Here is a 19,319-nt window from a genome sequence, read left to right on the forward strand (position 1 = left end):
TCCACCATCAGGCTGCCCCCAGCTCATCCTCTGGTGGCCAGTCAGTTCACACAGCTGCCTGGGGGAAGCTCACTTCACTTTGCTCCCCCTCTAATGAAATGGACTGCTCTTTCCTGTGACATCATCAGGGATAGGTTTTGAGACCATGCAGGCTTTTCTATGCTTGATAGTCAAGAGTGGGATAGTGTTCCTTTGTACAGTGTGTGGTGTCAACTCTGCTTCCTCTAAGGGGTGTCAAACTCATATTAGGTAGTGGGCCGGATTTGTTGGAATGAGACCTCGTGGGGGCCGTCATTGTCATGGTCATTATCATTTTTCTGCATGGGTATCAGAGTGTTGTTAGATGATATCACTTATGAGCAAACAAGTACACAATAATGTACTGCTGTCATACTGTTCTTTCTTTCTTGAAATGTCCTACTTCCATGTTGGTTTTTATCAGCTTCTTCCTTCATGAGGATGGTTTGTAGTGCTAGGTTTTATCAGTGTATCATATCATAGAGATATGGCTTATAACACATTGAATAACTTTTTTTCTAATTTTCCCTTCCTACCCAAAACATCTGGGGGGGGCGTATGAAACCTGCTGGCGGTCCTGATCTAGCCCCCGGGCCTTATGTTTGACACCCCTGCTCTAAGGACAGAAGGAAGCAGCACGGTTCTGGGGAAAATGCCCTGTGAGTGGACAGACTCATGAACCAGAACTGTGCCCACTGAGTGCCTCCAGTGTTTCCACCTCTAGGTTGTGCTAATAAGCTCATTCACTTCACTGTTTACTGAGAGCACAGTTACAGAGTTGTGTTTTTTTGGGCCAGTATGGAAGGATAGATTTCCCCATTACACATGCTATTGTGGCCCATTGCTAAAGAGATGCACATCCAGTCTGTGTCTGTTGGATGTGAATGTCAGAGGCCTCATTAGAGCGCCCCTTGGACAAGTTGTGTTTAACCCAAGAGGCCAGTGTGCCCCTCTGCCCCATGCTCGCCTGCTAAGTGCGGGAGCTGGAGGAAGTGGTTGGACACAGAGAATGACTGAGGTGTCTCTGCAGGCAGGCAGGAAGTCCCCGTCTGGGTGCTCGCAGGGCCTGATGGCGGCAGTGTGGCACAGCGGTGCCAGGCGCTAATTAAGGATCCTACTGTGCCCTGGCCTTTCACTGGCCGTCCCCCCACTCCCAGCACTGCAGGCCATTCAACAACAATCAATGCCCAGCCTTCCCCCACCGCAACACACACACACCACAGGCAAAGGCTGTGCAGCAGTCAACCATCAGACCTTCAGTATAGGTGGACTAGTTGAGATGACATTTATAGAGGTGTGAGATTGCTTGTGTGTGTGTGTGTGTGTGTGTGTGTGTGTGTGTCTGTCTGGCTGTCTGTCTGTGGGCATGTGCTTGCGTGCATTCGTCTAGTACACCCATCTGTGGGTTTCTTACTCAGACAATACCTATCTAATGAGTGATCTTTTTTTTGGTCTATATTTACATCTGTGGCTATCATGTCTGTCTACCCTGCTAGTCTCTTTGTCTCCATTAGCCTGTATCTTTGTGTCCTTTTGCTCCTATCTGTCTCCCAATCTACTCATTCTGAAGCCTTTGCCTGCAGACATCTTGTCCAGTAGGCTGTGCACATGGACACAATTCAGATGAGCATGCATCCTCACACCCACATAGAACCAAACTGGTTTATAGCATGTATGTGTGTGTGTGTGTCTGTCTGTGTGTGTGTGTGTGTATGCTGCTGGTCAGCAGGTGGAGACAGTTAGCTCACTGGCCACGCTAGCACCAGCTAGCGTCTGGATTAGCCCAAATCCCGTGCCCCTCCGTGCTGCTGCATTCTGCTCCAATCACATTCAAGCGAGACATTTCATCAATGAGTCCACTGATTCTGCTTTAATGATGTTCTTTTACTTTAATTACTTTTTCTGCTGTTAAAGAATGTGTATGTGATGTCTCTATGCTGCTGAGATTTTGAATTTCCCCTGGGGATCAATAGTATCTATCTATCTATCTATCTATCTATCTCTATATCTTTATCTCTATCTCTATCTCTCTCTCTCTCTCTCTCTCTCTCTCTCTCTCTCTCTCTCTCTCACACTGCCCTGGTCCATACCACGCTGCCCTCCTTCCTCATGCCTGGCCATTCATGTTGTTATTTATGTCCTAATTTTGTATGTGGCATGTGAAGTATCATGGTTATATAGAATGTAGAATACCTCAGAAGACTTTTCTACCTTTTGTCTATAAAAAACATACAGATGCTAGTGTGCTGAAGAGGTTGATCTGGCCTATTCCATAGGTAGACATGGACATCATTTTCCTCTCACCTGGAAGTGTTTGAAATCCGAATTGGAATAAATGGGCAAAGATGTATGCTAGATGTATAGCACATCATCTCTTCTGTTCTCCTGAGCTTTTCAGAAACATGGGGCACGGGGGTCCTAGCTGGTTTTTGCAGAGGGTGGTGTGATTACGAAGTGATTGTAACACAATGCAGGTCAGAGAATGACCCATTTTATATCCCTCCAAAAGTCAGCCAGCCAGCCTCCCTTTCGTGCGCACTGCACCCTCCGCCCCCCAGACATTTTTGCCTAACTCTGTCTCCTGCAAAGCTGAGTGCAGGCAGATAAGCTGTTTGTTTATTCATAACAGCCCTGTGCTCCAGACACATACATGCACACAGCCTCATTCTTCAGAGGTTTTCTGTGTTCCTCTACAAAGCCTGGAGCCTGAAAGCTCACACACACTTACACGCTCCCTGCAGAGAGACAGAACACAGAAACACACAAACCACAAACACATTGATGCCCTGACGTCTTGCCATTTCATGCTGCAGTGCTCATCCAGCTCATCCAGCACTGACCTCGGGACAGTTAGTTGGATGTAAGAACCAGATGCTAACATTATGGTGAGGCAGGAATAGATTGGATATATTATATAGCATGAGATTGCCCTGATACTGTGTCAGCCATGCTTGTACTTTCTTTAAGCTTTTAGGAGCCTATGACTTTTTTCCTGAAGATCTCTGTGCATGTCCCTGCACCGTGTGTGTGTGTGTGTGTGTGTGTGTGTGTGTGTGTGTGTGTGTGTGTGTGTGTGTGTGTGTGTGTGTGTGTGTGTGTGTGTGTGTGTGACAGACACATGTTACACATCCATTGACACGCACACACACAAACACAAAACACATGCACAACCAGAACAGACACACACACACACACACACGGACCAAACTAGAATCTTTTGGTGCTGCTGCAACTGGCAGCGTAACTCCGCGTGCCCACAGTTTGAGGATCAGGCACAGACAGCTTATCTGCTTTTCTCTCTGTGTGTCTGTGTCTGTGTCTGTGTCTGTGTCTGTGTCTGTCTGTTCTGGTTGTGCATGTGTTGTGTGTTTGTGTGTGTGCGTGTCAATGGATGTGTAACATGTGTCTGAATTGATGTCAGACAGACAGATAGACACAGACAGGGTGTGGTGTCTCATATCCAAACGGACAGGTAAAGCCTACACAGACAGGGTGGAGCAAATGAGGCCAGTTTGGTCAAGATGAAGATCCAGACCTGAAGTCACGAAGATGCTATTGCAGCTTATCTGTAATAACATGGAGACACTATCAGTAGACGGAGATCAGTGCAGGCTATTGTGGGTATATTAGTTCTAGTGGTTGCTGTAGTACTACCAGGAAGGCAGAAAAGAAGGAGGCTGGATGTTCATGTTTTTAGCTGACTGTAGTAGAAAGATGCAAAACTATCAATACCCCCCCATTTCCTTCTCTGCCTGTCTGTCTGCTCTGTGCCCACACACACACACACACACACACACACACACACACACACACACAGTCAGACAGAAGTGCCACTCCCTTAATCAGCCCAGCAGGTCTCCCACACACAGACGTCTAGCTTGCACATTTGCATCTGACCTGAATTCCCTGTGTGTGTGTGTGTGTGTATGTGCGTGTGTGTGTGAATGAAAGAGAGAGAGAGAGAGAGAGCGAGCACGCGCACAAGTGTGTGTGTGTGTGTGTTTGTGTGCTTTATAGGCTAATCTCATTAGAGTTCAGCATATAGTATTCCTCTTTTTGCACCCCTCCTCCTCCTCCTCTTCCTCCTCCTCTCCCCTCTGCCAGACTAATTATCACTTCACACTGGCGAGTCCAGCCACTGCTGATCCCAGACACACCATCAATCCTTATTAGTCATCTGTGCTCGCCTGCTAATGTCTGGCCAAGGTTGGGTAGACGTCAGGGGCATCTGTATCCCCTGTTTGCCGCATTCCCTCTCCTCCCTGTAGTCCTGGCATCTCTCTCCTGCTCTGCACCCTCCCCCATCCTTTTAAAGCACTCCGTTTCTTTTAGCATTCTTGTCGGGCACCTCCCTTTGGAATATTTTGTTTCGTGTCACTGTCCGTCTCCTTTTACTGGTTTAAAGCATATATATTTGTGTCGTGCTTACTAGCACTAGTCATGTCTGATAAATGTGTTTAACCTCTAACACTGGTTATAGGTTATGGTGAATATTTGGGAAAGAGGTTGCTGTGTGTAGTGTACAGTGGGGGTCTTGCAGAGGTGGTCTGCCTGAGTCACACAGATCAATAGTCTCTTTCTTCATTCCAGTGAGGTCAGCCCCCGTTAAAGCCAGGCTCATGCTCTGATTTTTCTCACCCTGTTTATGTAGCACAGCATCACAGGCAACCCATAACTCAGTGTTAGGGCCTCAATATAGCCGCAGCTGTAATCACATTAATAATGGCGGCGACGGTCTCCCGCCCTGCTAATATTCCCCACACCACACGGCTCAGCGTCTGGGCCATGCCTCCTCCGGGTGCTGTGGAAACAGCAGAGGGGAGTTGTGGGAGAGGGGTAGGCTTGTGCGTGATGTTGCTGGGCAGTCAGGTCTGGGCTGGGGCTTATTTCATTAGTGGCTGTAAGCCTCTTTGGGCTCCTGGCCTCCCATGTATCTGCGTCTGGGTGGCTCTCTTGACGGCAGCCTAGAGCTTTAGAGCAGGAAGCACTGCTGTCAGACACTTAACTCGCTACTGTGACCAGAGACCCCATGTGAATTGGGCACAGCCAAAACAGCTCTGGAGGATGCCCAGCTGATGGCTCACAGGCTGAATGGGGGATGGTGGATTTAGGGTGGCAGCTCAAGACTAGAGGGGTCCATGTATTCATGCATGTGATTGGTGGGTAGGTTTGGAGATCGTTGATAAATCTATTTGAAATTTGAGAACCTGTTGACCTGTAGATGAGTTTCACCATCAAGCATCATGTCTCTCTCTGCCCCCTAACACGTCTGTCACAAAGGCATAGACATGCGCACACAAACGTTATAGGCAAATTTAGCTTCAAGCCCGTGGGAACTTGTCTTCTGCAATTTGCTGCTCTCACCCACAAACCTCAGCAGCTTGTTGCAGAAATGAGCACAGCAGACGTTTTCAGTTCCGTGAAGTTGATTGATACCCAGGGAAGGGGCATTATATTCACACTGTGCTCAGACTACTGGTTTTGTACATAAAAAAATGTGTGTCTGGTCCCTCCTGCATGTTTTGTCACACACTGATAAAGACAGTTTGTGGCTACGCTCCACCATGTCTCCCTCTGCACCACATCTTAGTGTATATTTGACATATTTAAAAAGCAGTTGCCTGCCAGGTGTCCTCCCAGTTAAAGTGTGTTTCTACAGGTTGTTTACTCTTTTAAAGAGTTGTTTCCCGCTGTTGATTCCTGTTGCTGGTGGTTTGTGTTTGATGTTAGGCCGCATATCGATGTTCTCTCATGTGTGTTTCTATGGTTACTTGACTGAGCAGCCCATTAGAATATGTGGTTATGGTTTTGTTTTGTTTTTGTTTTAGTTTTGTCTTATAATGCAGTGTGTCAATGGCAGTATTCTTATCCTCACATAGAAACTCTTCATTGCTTGTACACATAACAGTTAATAGATCTTCCAAAGACCTTTTTTTCTTACCCCAAAATCACACTTTTGCTGCTTAGTTCAGAAAGACGAACCAAAGGACACAGCATGCTTGCCATGCAACATAGAGCATGGGGAGGGGTCCATGAATGTCACTAGCTAAAGGTGGGTTTACGTGGATACCTTTTATCTGCTTAGAATCTTATTAATCATAAAAATGACATATAAACACCTTGATCGGGATAAAACTCCGATCCATTTTAATCGGAATGAGAGGGGTGGTGTATTCCATTCTTATTTCGACTGAACAGCCATGTATATGGTCAATCAGGTTGCCAGCTGAAACTTCGTTAAGGATTGACATGTCATCTGGAAGTTTTGTTTCCATTCAACATGGGAAAATTCAAAGAGTACATCTCTCTCCCACTAGTACTTGCTGCTGACTCTTATCCACCGGTCTCGGGAGGAAGCTATACACACTATACTAGAGTACATTTAGTTATGCCCAACAAAATAGTCAGCTTCTTGTTGTGACTGTCTCCTCCACATTGGCCCAGCAGAACCAGTGCATTGTTATCTCATTGTTTGATTAAAAGGAAGGCGAAGATAATGACAACTGAAACTTTGACTATATTATCAACCTCCGTCTTCTCAAGCAAAAGCAAAACAACAACGGCTATTCAGATCAAAGATTCTAGTAAACACCTGATTGGAAATTGTAATTTAAAATAGTTTAATCGGAATGACAAAAAACTGTCCATGTTTTTCTTAGCCAGGTTTTCCTCTGAGACTGAAGTTGAGATTCCAGTCTGCTATCAGCACCAAAACATTACTGCGGCCAGAGTAGATCTTATCCAATTGCAAATACATTGACATTATTCTTAGTCTTAGTGCTAGCACATCTCCCTCATGCAGGTCCCTGAATTGAACCAAAATGCTACAGATTGGACAGTTCTCTTTCTCATTCTCCCACGCAGTCCCCCCTCCATGTGTATGAAAAGTGAAGATGGTATCGTGGTGATTTATTTCCTGCTGTCAGAGTTCAGTGGTCTGCTTCACGTTCTCTTCTGATCAGCCTGGAGCACAAATTTCACACCATCTACTTAATACAATAACGAACTACATTTAAACAAGCAGTTTTGTATCCTGTCTGAAAATGGTGACCACATTTTACACCTTTCTCTCTCTCTCTCTCTCTGCATTTGATCTGTTTGAAATACTTAGCAGTATATTTTGTGGTGCTAACGGTGTGCTTATTGTACAGGATGTTCCATAAAATGGACTCTCCTCCTTCCCTTCTTTCAAAAGAACATGCTCAGTGGTCAATAGACATTTCTATGTACACTCAAACAGCTTTTCTTGTGACTGTCCTTTAGAGGGCAGTTTGTGTGTTTGTGTTTGTGAGAGAGAGTGTGTGTTGTGGGGGTCCAGGCTGCACTGGATGACCGGTTTCCCAGACAGGTAGAGAATGTTCCTGTTTTGCATACAGTAAAGTGCTGATGTGTTGTCTTGCCCAACCCCAGCGACTCCACAGAGTCTATTGCTCACAGATCAAATCAGCACTGGCCAAGACCCAGCCACAGCAGGCTTGTGCAACCATAGACACACACACACACACACACACACACACACCACCATATGCACATGCATTCACACATGAATGTGTTTGTTGACACATTCAAACACTAAGTACTGCCCTTATATGTTTACCTATACTGTATATGCTACTCCACATGTAAGTGTACACTGTTTATTTGATGTTTGCTGAATGTTACTAAAAGGAGCACGCCAGCTTTTGGGGTAATTAGCTTATTGGGGTAATTAGCCATCTACCCCATAATTGGATAAGAGGATACATATCCTTCCCTTCTCTGTGTGTGCAACAACCCAGTCTGACACCGTTAGCCACTTAGCATAATTCACTGGAAGTGGGTTAGATAGGTTAGCCTATAGCTCCCTTTCAGATGGCAAATAAGCTGATTTCCCAAAAAGATGGTATGTTCCTTTAAATAAAATTATGGGTTGTTTGAAAAGCAGTTTGTTCTTGAAATGTTCTTATTGTCATTGTGTCTGTTACAACCTCCACTGGCAGAACAGAGGTGAACTAGTATTGACCTTCTGTTGACACTTCTGTTCACTCCGTCTGTCTTCTTTGAGTTATCATACTGAATACTGTACAACTATCTCTGTCCCCTGGCAGGCGCAGGACTTGAGTGTCATCGAGGAGGTGATCCGCATGATGTTAGAGATCATCAACTCCTGCCTGTCCAACTCGCTGCACCACAACCCCAACCTGGTATACGCACTGCTCTACAAGAGGGAGCTGTTCGAGCAGTTCCGCTCACACCCCTCCTTCCAGGATATCATGCAGAACCTGGACACGGTGAGCACACATACATACACATGTACACACACACACACACGTACACGTACACGTACACACACACACATGTAGGTACACACACACACACATGTACACACACACACACACACACCAGTGAATATCAAGTCAAGTCAAGTCGGCTTTTATTGTCAATTTCTTTACATGCACTGGTCATACAAAGAATTGAAATTTCGTTTCTTACTTTCCCATGCAGACATAGACATGCTTTAAATACAGACATAGACATACTATAGACATAGCCATAGACAATAAACATTAAATTAAAGTGCAAGACTGAAATATAGAACATGTATGTATCAAAATAGAAATATAGGACATATATATAAAAAAAATAGAGGTAGTTGTGTTGTATATTTATATAGTCTTAACAGTTACATGAAGTTTAAACTTGTGCTTGTGTGACCTGTATATTTACATTGATATGCAGTAATTTCAAGTATATCAGGGCTTGATGTGAAGCAGCAACACGTTAGGCTCTTGCCAGTCACAGTGCAGTTCCACAGGGTGTTGGGGGGAGGGGGTTAGGTAGACAGGATCCTAGTTTCCTAGGTTCCTGGCTGGCTGGTGGGTGGGGGCTGTCAGTGATGGGAGAGTGGGTAGAGTGTTCAGCATCCCGATTGCTTGGTGGATGAAGCTACTTGCCAGTCTGGTGGTGCGGGAGCCGAGGCTCCTGTACCGCTTCAGAGGGCAGGAGGCTGAACAGTTTGTGCAGGGTGGGTTGTATCCTTTGACAATCATTAGTGCTTTGCGGGTGAGGCGGGTGGTGTAAATGTCCTGCAGGGAGGGGAGTGGTGCTCCAATGATCCTCTTAGCTGTGTTAACAGTGCTTGGAGGGTCTTCCTGTTCTGATCTGTGCAGCTTCCTCCCACACTGTGATGCTGCTGGAGGCGATGCCTCGATGGTCCCTCTGTAGAATGTAGTCATGACAGGGAGGGTGGCACTTGCCTTCTTCAATTTTATGCAAGAAGTAGAGGCAGCTGCTGGGCTTTCTTAGCCAGTGATGCTGTGTTGGTGGTCCAGGAGAGGTCGCCGCTGATGTGCACCCCCCAGAAATTTTGTGCTGCTCACTCTCTCCACAGCATCTCCGTCGATGGACAGTGGTGGCAGTTGTTTGTGGCCTCTCTGAAAGTTGACAACAATCTCCTTGGTCTTGCTGACATTTAGCAGGAGGTTGTTGTCTTTGCACCATTTAGCCAGCAGGTCTACTTCTTCTCTGTAGTGAGCCTCATCTCCCTTAGTGATGAGGCCCACCAGTGTTATTAATAGATCCGAAACTTCACCAGATGGTTGGAGCTGTGAGTGGTTGTACAGTCATGTGTTAGCAGTGTGAAGAGCAGGGGCTGAGCACACACCCTTGAGGGGCCCCCGTGCTCAGGGTCAGAGTGCTTGAAGTGTTGTCCCCGACATCGTACTGCTTGTGGTCTCTGCAACAGGAAGTCCAGCAGCCAGTTGCAGAGGGGAGGTACTGAATCCTAGCTTGTCCAGTTTGCTGATGAGTTGTTGTGGTATTATGGTATTGAATGCTGAACTGAAGTCTATGAACAGCATTCTCACATATGAGTCTTTATTGTCTAAGTGGGTGAGGGCTGGATGGAGGGCAGAGCAGATTGCATCCTCCTTGGATCGCTTGGCTCGGTATGCAAACTGGAAGGGGTCCAGGGTGGGGGTAGGGTGGCTTTGATGTGTGACATGACTAGCCGTTGAAGCACTTCATGATTATGGGCGTGAGTGCTACAGGGCGGTAGTCATTGAAGCATGATGGTGATGATTTCTTTGGCACGGGTATGATGGTGGCAGTTTTGAAAGTGATGGGATGACTGCTTGCTCCAGAGAGGTGTTGAAAATGTCTGTAAAAACATCCTTCAGCTCTTCTGCACAGTCCTTCAACACTCGTCCTGGTATGTTGTCTGGGCCTGCTGCTTTATGTGGGTTAATGGTGGCTAGTGTCCTCTTCACGCTGGCAGAGGACAGGTACAGGGGTTGGTCGTGGGGAGGTGGGGTTTTCTGTGGGTGAGTGTCATTTTGTGCTTCAAAAACGGGCTGAAAAACTGTTCAGGTCATTTAGCAGAGAGGTGTTGTTCTCACAGCTCCGTGGCGCAGGCTTGTAGTCACTGATGGCCTGTATGCCCCGCCATAGGCTCTGTGCATCTCTGCTGTCTTTGAAGTGTGTTGTTATTTTGTCTGTGTAATCCTTTTTGCCTTCCTGATGCCCTGGGACAGGTTAGCCCTCGCTGTTCTTAGGCCAGCTACATCTCCAGCTCTGAAGGCTTTGTCTCTGGCCCTCAGCAGTCTGTGGGCGCCTCCTGTCAGCCATGGCTTCTGGTTGGCCCGAGTGGTGATGTGTTTTATTTCTGTAACATCATCGATGCATTTGGTGATGTAGGAGGTCACAGTGTCTGTGTATTCCTCAATGTCAATGTGGTTGTTGTGGGTGGCAGCTGTTTTGAAGATATCCCAGTCTGTTGTTTCAAAGCAGTCCTGAAGTTGTGAGATCGGCCCCTCCGCCACATTCTCACCTCCTTCAGAACGGTTTGGTGACTTTTGCTCTTTGTCTGTATCGGGCAGCAGCAGGATGCTAATGTGGTCTGATTGCCCGATGTGGGGGAGGGGTTTGGCTTTGTAGGCTTCTTTCTGTGGGGTGTAAACAAGGTCCAGGGTGTTTTGTCCTCTTGTTGGGAAGTTTACATGTTGGTGAAATTTGGGTAGTACAGTTTTGAGATTGGCGGATTGAAGTCTCCAGCGATGATTGTGAAGGCATCCGGTGTTCACTTTGTTGTTCACTGGCGGCCCGATACAGCTCATTCAGTGCCATGCTCCTGTCACTGTTTTGTTGCTGGGGGATGTACACCGACCAGCAGAATCGCTGATGAATTCCCTGGGAGGTAGAAGGGTCGGCACTTAATTATCATAAACTCCGCCAGTGGAGAGCAGTGTCTGTGTACTACCGTGGCGCCTCGCACCAAGCATCATGTGTGTAAACACAAACTCCTCCACCACGCCTTTTGTCTGCTAGGGCTCGGTCAGCTCGATAGCACGTTAGCTGCTCCAGGTGTATAGCAGAGTCGGGGATGTTATCGTTGAGCCATGATTCAGTGATAACAGTCACGCAGCAGTTACTCTATATATATATATATATATATATATATATATATACACATATCAATGAGAAACCACACATCTTCAAAGACAAGTGCAAACTAGACCGTGAACCATGGACAAGCTTATATACAGCTGCCTGAATGCACTCTAATCACACATGTATGTAGAGGCACACTCGCAGGCTTCTACATGCGCCTCCATGCACAGACAACTCCTGACATACATGCACATATGACACGTCACACAGCCTGTAATCCTCTCGCACTGAACACCAGGATGTGAAATAAACAAGGCTTTGTGCACAGAGGCTGGGAGGACTAGGGTCTTCCTGCAGCATTCCATTATACAAGGAAAAGAAAAAGGAAACTGTACTACAGATGAAAGTGAAAACAACTCTACTAGCACAGAGAAATGAGAGCAAGAGAGATCCTCCTTTTCCTCCCGCTGGATTTCCGCCTGATAGTGATGTAGCCCTGTAGGGTGGCAAACTAATGAAGAGGGTTTGTGAGCAGTAAATTAGGCTTGTGGGCAAAGCCTCAGATTTAAGTGAAAACATCTGTGGATCTGCACACAGCTCTGATTTCTTTCTTTCTGACTTGCGTTTGAGTTATGTTATCTGTCACTGTTTGTATTTATGAATAAATAAACAGACACTAATAAGTTATTTATTTTTTATGTATTATGTATTTCAAGTAATATCAATACAATTGCAGTTGTGTTGTTTTAGTAGAGTAAAGATAAATAACAATACCCAATTACAGTTCCACTGAAATTACTTTGAAAACAAAAAATATGAAAATTCAACATGGAGAATATAGCGTTTTGGAACCAAACTCTTCAATGAAATACTACTGGAGCAACAGAATGAACGTATGCATCTGCCAAGCATTTAAATTATTCAATTATTTTCTCTTGGTGCATGTTGGCAGGATACATTTCTCATAACAATTGTTTTCTTAAAAGGAGTCACCTTTTAACCCTTGCCCCTACCACTTGCTCAACCTCTATAACACATATTTCTTATATCACATAAATAAATGTGATGAGTCTACATAATGTTTTAGGGTTGCTCAGAGACTTTCTCTATCATCGATTTATGGTAGTTCACTCCTCTGCATCTGCCCACAGGTTATCGGCTTCTTCAGCCAGCGACTGGAGCAGGCAGGAGCTGACCTCTCTGTGGAGAGGGTTCAAGAGGTCATCAAGAAAGGTGCAGTGGCCCTGCCCCAAGACCGCTTGAAGGTAACACACATTTATGTTAATATTTTAATTAAAGGACAATTCCGGCGCAAAATGAACCTAGGGGTTAATGACACATGTTTACCGAGTTCGACCGTTCTCTGGGATATGTTTTCATGCTAATCGAATGTGACCAGTTTTATCACAAACCGCAAATTAGCTTATAACGCTAGTCTTAGGGGCACAGAGTTAAGCAAAAAGAAATCGCTATTTCTATACCATTAACAAGGCTCAAAATAGCACCACACTTCGACGGTAACATAATAAGGGTCCCTACTGTACATGTAAACCGAAGCATTGAGAACTTTGATGAGAAGATATAGTTTAGAAAGACAGTACCATTTACGTATACAGGCAATACAGGCGGGCACCATCTTGGAAAAAGTCACGGCATTCAACCAGTCCAGCGTCGTACAATGTGAGCTGAACTGTCACGTTACTTTTTCCAAGATGGCGCCCGCTTGTATTGCCTGTATATGTGAATGGTATTATCTTTCTAAACTATATCTTTTTTAATAAACTGTCTGTACACTTACAACATTCTCAATGCTTCGGTGAGGTATTTGAATTTCATTCTGCCTGCTATGGTAAGCCAATGGAGAGGAACTAAGAGAGGAGGTATGTGAATCATCCTTTTTGGATGATTAAAGACCAGACACGTTGCAGCATTCTGAATCAGCTGTAATGGTCTCACTACACAAGCAAATAAGCCAGCTAACAATGAATAGCAATAGTACAGCAGTAGTTTGGAAAGAAAACAATAGCCACCAAGTATGACTTGAAGGGCTCAGTTGTCATGAAAGCATGATATTCAATTGAGTCATAGCTGTGTGCAGGCAGCAATTTCCGCTCGTTAGAGACAAGAAGCCTGTCCCACCTCCTCTACTAGACAAACAACTGGAAAAGGCATAATTAGTGGACAGTGCTGTAGGTGTGGCATAATTAGTGGACAGTGCTGTAGGTGTGGCATAATTAGTGGACAGTGCTGTAGGTGTGGCATTGTTAGTGGACAGTGCTGTAGGTGTGGCATAGTTAGTGGACAGTGCTGTAGGTGTGGCATAGACAAACAACAGTGCTGAAAAGTGCAGTGCTGTAGGTGTGGCATAATTAGTGGACAGTGCTGTAGGTGTGGCATAATTAGTGGACAGTGCTGTAGGTGTGGCATAATTAGTGGACAGTGCTGTAGGTGTGGCATTGTTCTCTGGTCTAATCCTTGTTTCAGTAAACATGAAGTAACCTGGGGTTCCCACGGGTCATGGAATTTCTGGAATATCGTGGAATTTTAAAGTTGGGGACTATCAGTGAATTGTGTTGAGGCAGTTTAAAATTCACCTGCCAAAATACATTAATACAAATATATTTCCAAGCAACATTGGTGTTTATCCGATTATTGACTTTTTCCATTACTGCTTGCTTGAGTGGTTGTGATTGGCCTTACTTTGTTTTTGAGATAAATAATAAATAAACAAAGATTCTAGAACGCTACAAGCTGAACTTGTCAAGCCTGAACTTGCAAGAACCAGAGACCGTACTCGATGTAATCTGTATTGAGAAACACCTTGTCTCTCGTCTTGCAGAGGTGCACACTCGCTATACTGTAACTAGTTTTTCATGTGGGAGTGAAAACACACACACACTTGACGACTAAGTGAGACAATTCATTATGGATTACGGATGGTTCTTATCTGACACGTTAACACACTGGATGTGGAAGAGGCTTAATTGAATGAAGAGGGATGTAGCAGGGGGAACAGGGAGCATTACCATGGAGAGGGTTGGATATAGGAAAGGGCCGGGTCTGATCTTCATCAGCACTAATGGCCTCTATACACCTATCCGTCATCCCACCTGCACCGATGCTGCAATAACGACCTCTCAAGGAGAGCAGCACGCCAGGGACACGCGGTCGTCCTCGAGCACATAAATCTGCCGCTGGCGCACGGCACCTCCTCGCTATCCGAGAGGGGCAGCCCGGCCCAGAGAACGCTTCCCAGCGGGCCATAAATCAGGCCTGCGGCACGTGGGCACGGTCTGCGCTGAGTCGTCCATCTGTGGGGGGATGACGGCCTTAATTGTGCTTTCGGTCACGTGGTCGGTGTTCCGTGGGTCAGAGATGTGCATACATCTCTTTCAGAGCCGTGGGATGGAGAACACTTCCTCACAAAACGCCTTCTTTCTCTTCCCCTGTGCTCTAATTACAGTCCCCTGTGCCTCTGGCATAGGATTGTATATGAGTGTGGGTGGGTGAGAAGGTGGCATATGTTTCAATGGCACATGAGAGTGATGGCATCCTGGCTGCAAGGCCCTAATGGCTGCTGCTCCTGACCTTTAGCAGGAGCTAATTAGCCCAGAGATGCTTCAGTGTTGGAGCTAATTAGCCCAGAGATGCTTCAGTGTTCTCCATCACAGCAGAGCGAGCAATCCTCCTCAGCAGGCCTGCCGCTTCTCCTCACAGCAACCCTTTCCACTAAAACCCATGATCTCACAAATGGTCAAGTCAAGACATCCTTGCTAGTGTTTTAGTACATTCAATAATAATGCACAAGTTGATTGACTCATTGAAGCCCTAATTTTACTACATAGCATGTTTCTGTTTGCGACACCCAACCCCAAGGAAGAACAGAGTTGTCGTATGTGCCTTTGAGGTCATGTTGTCAGAAACAGGAAGTGCAGATCACAGACTGCGGTGTGGTCGGCCGCCCGACTCTGCACGTAACTCGCCGTCTGCTGTCTAGCGCGGCTGCTGCAGCAGCATGTGCCAGAAACCAGGTCAGTCATACCAGCACTCAAATCAGCCGTGAGCCTTGTCAGTTCTGTCTGTTCATGTCTGCCGCTCACACACACACACACACACACACACACACACCCCCCACACACACACACACACACACACACACACACCCCCCACACACACACACACACACACACACACACACACACACACACCACACACACACACACCACACATACACACACACACACACACACACACCCCCCACACACACCCCCCAGGGGGAACCTCACCACAGAGATTTATGTGCTGTGAAATTATCAATAAGCCCATTATTGAGCTTTCGACACACATAGCTGCACTTACGCCAACTATTTTTATACAAAAAAAAGACAGCAATCTTGAGGAATCTGAACACAGACAGAAGAGGCTTTGACCCAGTCAATCAGCCTGCCTCATAAGTCTGCATCAAACTTGTGTAATGTTTGTGAGCCAGATATCCCCTCACCACCACCACAACACTGAACACACACACACACACATACACGCGCCTCCGTTCCTATGCTCCCCACCATATCAAGAAAGACTGATGTGAATAGATTTGCCACCTCTTCTCAACCCCCTTGCTTCTCCAGGCAGAACTTACTCATGGCTGGCTGCCATGCTCTTTGGTAGTGCTTAGGCTGGGTCAAGCCGACATGGAGCCGACATGGTTCAGCAGATCCCTTAGCTGCATTGAGCAGCCCTGGAGCCCTGCTTTCCAAGAGGTTTGCATCCTTTGGCTTAGTGGCTGGTTGAGTTCCTGTGCTGTCCTTAAGCAGTTGACTGTTGACAGGCAAAGGCATTAAGGATAACCTAGCATCATTCTGCTAGCTATTCTAGAATAATTCAGTTCAGTTGAATAATTATACAATTGTCAGCAGATTAACTGTTTCCTAATGGCAAGCTTATATGTTTTCCAAGTTTGTATGTCTACCTTATTTATGTGTTTGTGTTTTTCTGTTGGTCTGTATTCTGTGATCTTGCATGTTTGTATGTGTATGTTTCTCTTCATTCCCTGTGTGTGAGTGTGGGGAAGAAAGTGGAACATTTCTGCTCTGATGATGAGATTTAAAAAAGTGTCCAGAAGGAGGGAAAGCTCCAGGGAACAGCCTGTGTCCATCTCACCAGCGTCCTCGCGGCACAGTCTGTCCCTGTTCCGCCTCCCTGCGCCACTGACACTGCAGCCAGACAGAGACAAAGGATTCATCCAGGGCTAGCCAGCCAGTCCGCCAGACTGCCTGCCCATTACCCCCCATCCATCCGTCTCTCTCTGTCTCTATCTGTGTCTCTCTCTTCCCCTCTCATTCTCCCTCTTTCTCTTTTTCCCCCCCCCTCCTTTTTTTTTCATCCCTTGCTTTTGAATATCAACAGAGACGGCCCTGTGTTGTTCCCCTGGCCATTGAGCACGGTGGCTGGGAGCGCCAGTAAACGACAGCGCCAGTGGAATGTATTGTTTGGCTAGCACTGACTTTCTCTGTAGTGATAAGCTATAGACAGTCTGGCTCCTTAGGAGGCAAGGGAGGATCTAACATGGAAACACTCCCTGCACCCACCACCCTAACCAACACGCGGACACACACACACACACACACACACACACACACCTTTTTTGTGACCTCCACAGATATAAACATGAGTTGGTAAACACCATCAACATAAGACATTTACTCTGTTGTATGTAGATATTCAGGTAGATAGAACTTGAGCGTAACTGTTGCGTTCATAGTTAATTGACTGATGGTGCAACTGAAGGATTTTTGTTTCTGTGTTTCTATGCTTAATTGATGTGAATTTGTTGGTATGTAGGTCTGTGTTTATTTTGGTGTTCTTAGTCTGTGCATTGTGGTTCTTGTGTTTGTGAGAGTGTAGTGATGAGCGCTTGTTGTGTTGATCTCTTCGCCGTCGCCTGCCCTGCCTGTCTGGCCTGTAGGAGTGCAGTGGGAACAGGGAGTTCTCAGGGCAGATAGCAGCACAGTTGTGAGGGAGGGAGGGGGGGGGGAGAGGACTGACTAATGTGGGGTAGGGGGAAGCTTGGAGCTCAGCAAACCATGACCCAATCCTGGACACTGTCTGGACCTTCACTTCTCAGGAAATGCTGAGGGGCCAGTGCGTGGGTGTTGCACTCTGGACCTGACCTTGTTCTGTGGTTATGGCAACACAGTAGGCATATTGCAGAGGTGTGAGTTCAGACTCCCACACTGCAACAGTAGATATGTGCAGCAGCAGCAGCCCTCTGCTAATGGAGCTTTGTATTGACCAAAGCCAGTCAAACTCTTAGCCATATCAGTCTGCAGCTAAATGGTTGTTGAGGCTGAGAGATGTAGCTGGAGGGGTGTGGTGCACTCAGAGTTTGTGTGGTGTTTGATAATCCCATCTATAGGCCATCTTCATACTTAAATATGTTAAGTCTTAAATATGTTAAAATATTATGCAGTAGGTCTTAAATACTCAGTTTGGAACTGATACAAACTTTGCAGCGTATTTATTTACTTCCCTAGTAATTCTGGGACTCGGATTTGCGAGAAGACCATGTGTCAGTACACACAGCATTCCCTTACCCAGACACATCTCATTCGGAATGCAAAGTTGGTTTTGGACTCCTCGGGATGTTCGTTCAGGTCTGGTATGAGTCACCCTACCCTGACCCTGTCCCTGCCCCTGCCAGTTGGCAGGTGGGATTCCCAGTTCACCGCAGGCCTGATTGGCAGTGCCCCTGACCCCCCACACACCCCTCCCTCGCTTCATAACAGCTACCTACTGTCTTGCCCATTCACAATTAACACGGGGTGTAGCCCAGAATCCTCTGTCCACCCCTGAATAGCCCAGGGTTAAAGCACATGACCAGTCAGGGGTCTGGGTCCCACACTGAAACCTGAGCAGTGGCTGATGGTATATTATTGATATGGGTCAAAGTGGAGCAGCCGCTGACCTGCTGTTGTGCTGCTCAGATCATACCAGTACAGTGATCCGTCTGAAAACGGTTCACTGCTGCCTGCTTGGCTTGGGTTAGGCAAATTTAAGTCTGCCTGTGTATCTCCCTGCTGTTGTGTTGCTTCTTTATTGTATTAGGTATACTGGCCAGGTTTGGTTGGTACTAAACAGCACGCCATGTGTCTAGGCCAGGGGTCGGCAACCCTCTCTGTTGGCTCCCTGGCTTTGTTTAAAAAAAACGATAATTCATTTACTTTTTATTTGTATTTCTTCAAAATGAATATTAAAAGATTAAAATATTTTTACAACAGTGTTAAGCTTTAATGCAGTCTTACGTTATTAACTTAAATATGTAAATATGTTGCCTGTAGCCTGAGAGCATGTGGTTATAAATTCTTTGATGCAACAGTTGCTTTTCTGGACCAGTGAGTGACATTTGGGTAATTTTCTGCGGCATACCTGATGATCTCTCACGGCACACTAGTTGAAAAACACTGGCCTACACCGTGTAAAATGTGTAAAAAAACATGTCTATTTGAACACACCATAGGATATGTCACATCTACTGCTGTGGCTTGAGTGGACAAGCAAGCTATGGTGTCAATCTCCCCAAAAAGTCGTGGAGTAAAACAGATCAATTTAATAATCAATTTAATGCTTGAATGAATGTTTGCCTTCACCACCACTGCGACTGAATTATCGGTGGGATGGTCTGCAGACAGACACGCAAAATGTAATGTTGAAGACATCTCAAAAGTAGATCCTTCTGAGAGAGCTGATATCCATGCAGACCAAATGCAATGCCATGCCATGCAACATTGCGAAAGTTAAAGTTGCCCAGTGATTCAGAACTTTTCCTTCACTACATTCTGCCAGCTTTCATGAAAATCGGCCTTGTAGTTATGTGTGATCCTCAGGGAAACAATGAAATCGCTATGGAACATTGCATTTGGACACAGAGCAAAAAT

The 19,319-nt window shown here is 46.0% G+C and overlaps 1 protein-coding gene across 1 annotated transcript in view; it reads left to right on the forward strand.

The window, feature by feature from the left end:
- dym (dymeclin) overlaps nt 1-19,319 on the forward strand; it is a 76,092-nt gene that overhangs the window by 54,517 nt on the left and 2,256 nt on the right. The window contains exons 15-16 of the mRNA XM_048258628.1: nt 8,106-8,288; nt 12,537-12,650. Of these exons, the coding sequence (XP_048114585.1) occupies nt 8,106-8,288; nt 12,537-12,650 (297 nt within the window). The remainder of the gene's footprint in view (nt 1-8,105; nt 8,289-12,536; nt 12,651-19,319) is intronic.

The sequence above is a fragment of the Alosa alosa genome, chromosome 12, assembly GCF_017589495.1.
Source record: "Alosa alosa isolate M-15738 ecotype Scorff River chromosome 12, AALO_Geno_1.1, whole genome shotgun sequence".
Lineage (NCBI taxonomy): Eukaryota > Metazoa > Chordata > Actinopteri > Clupeiformes > Clupeidae > Alosa > Alosa alosa.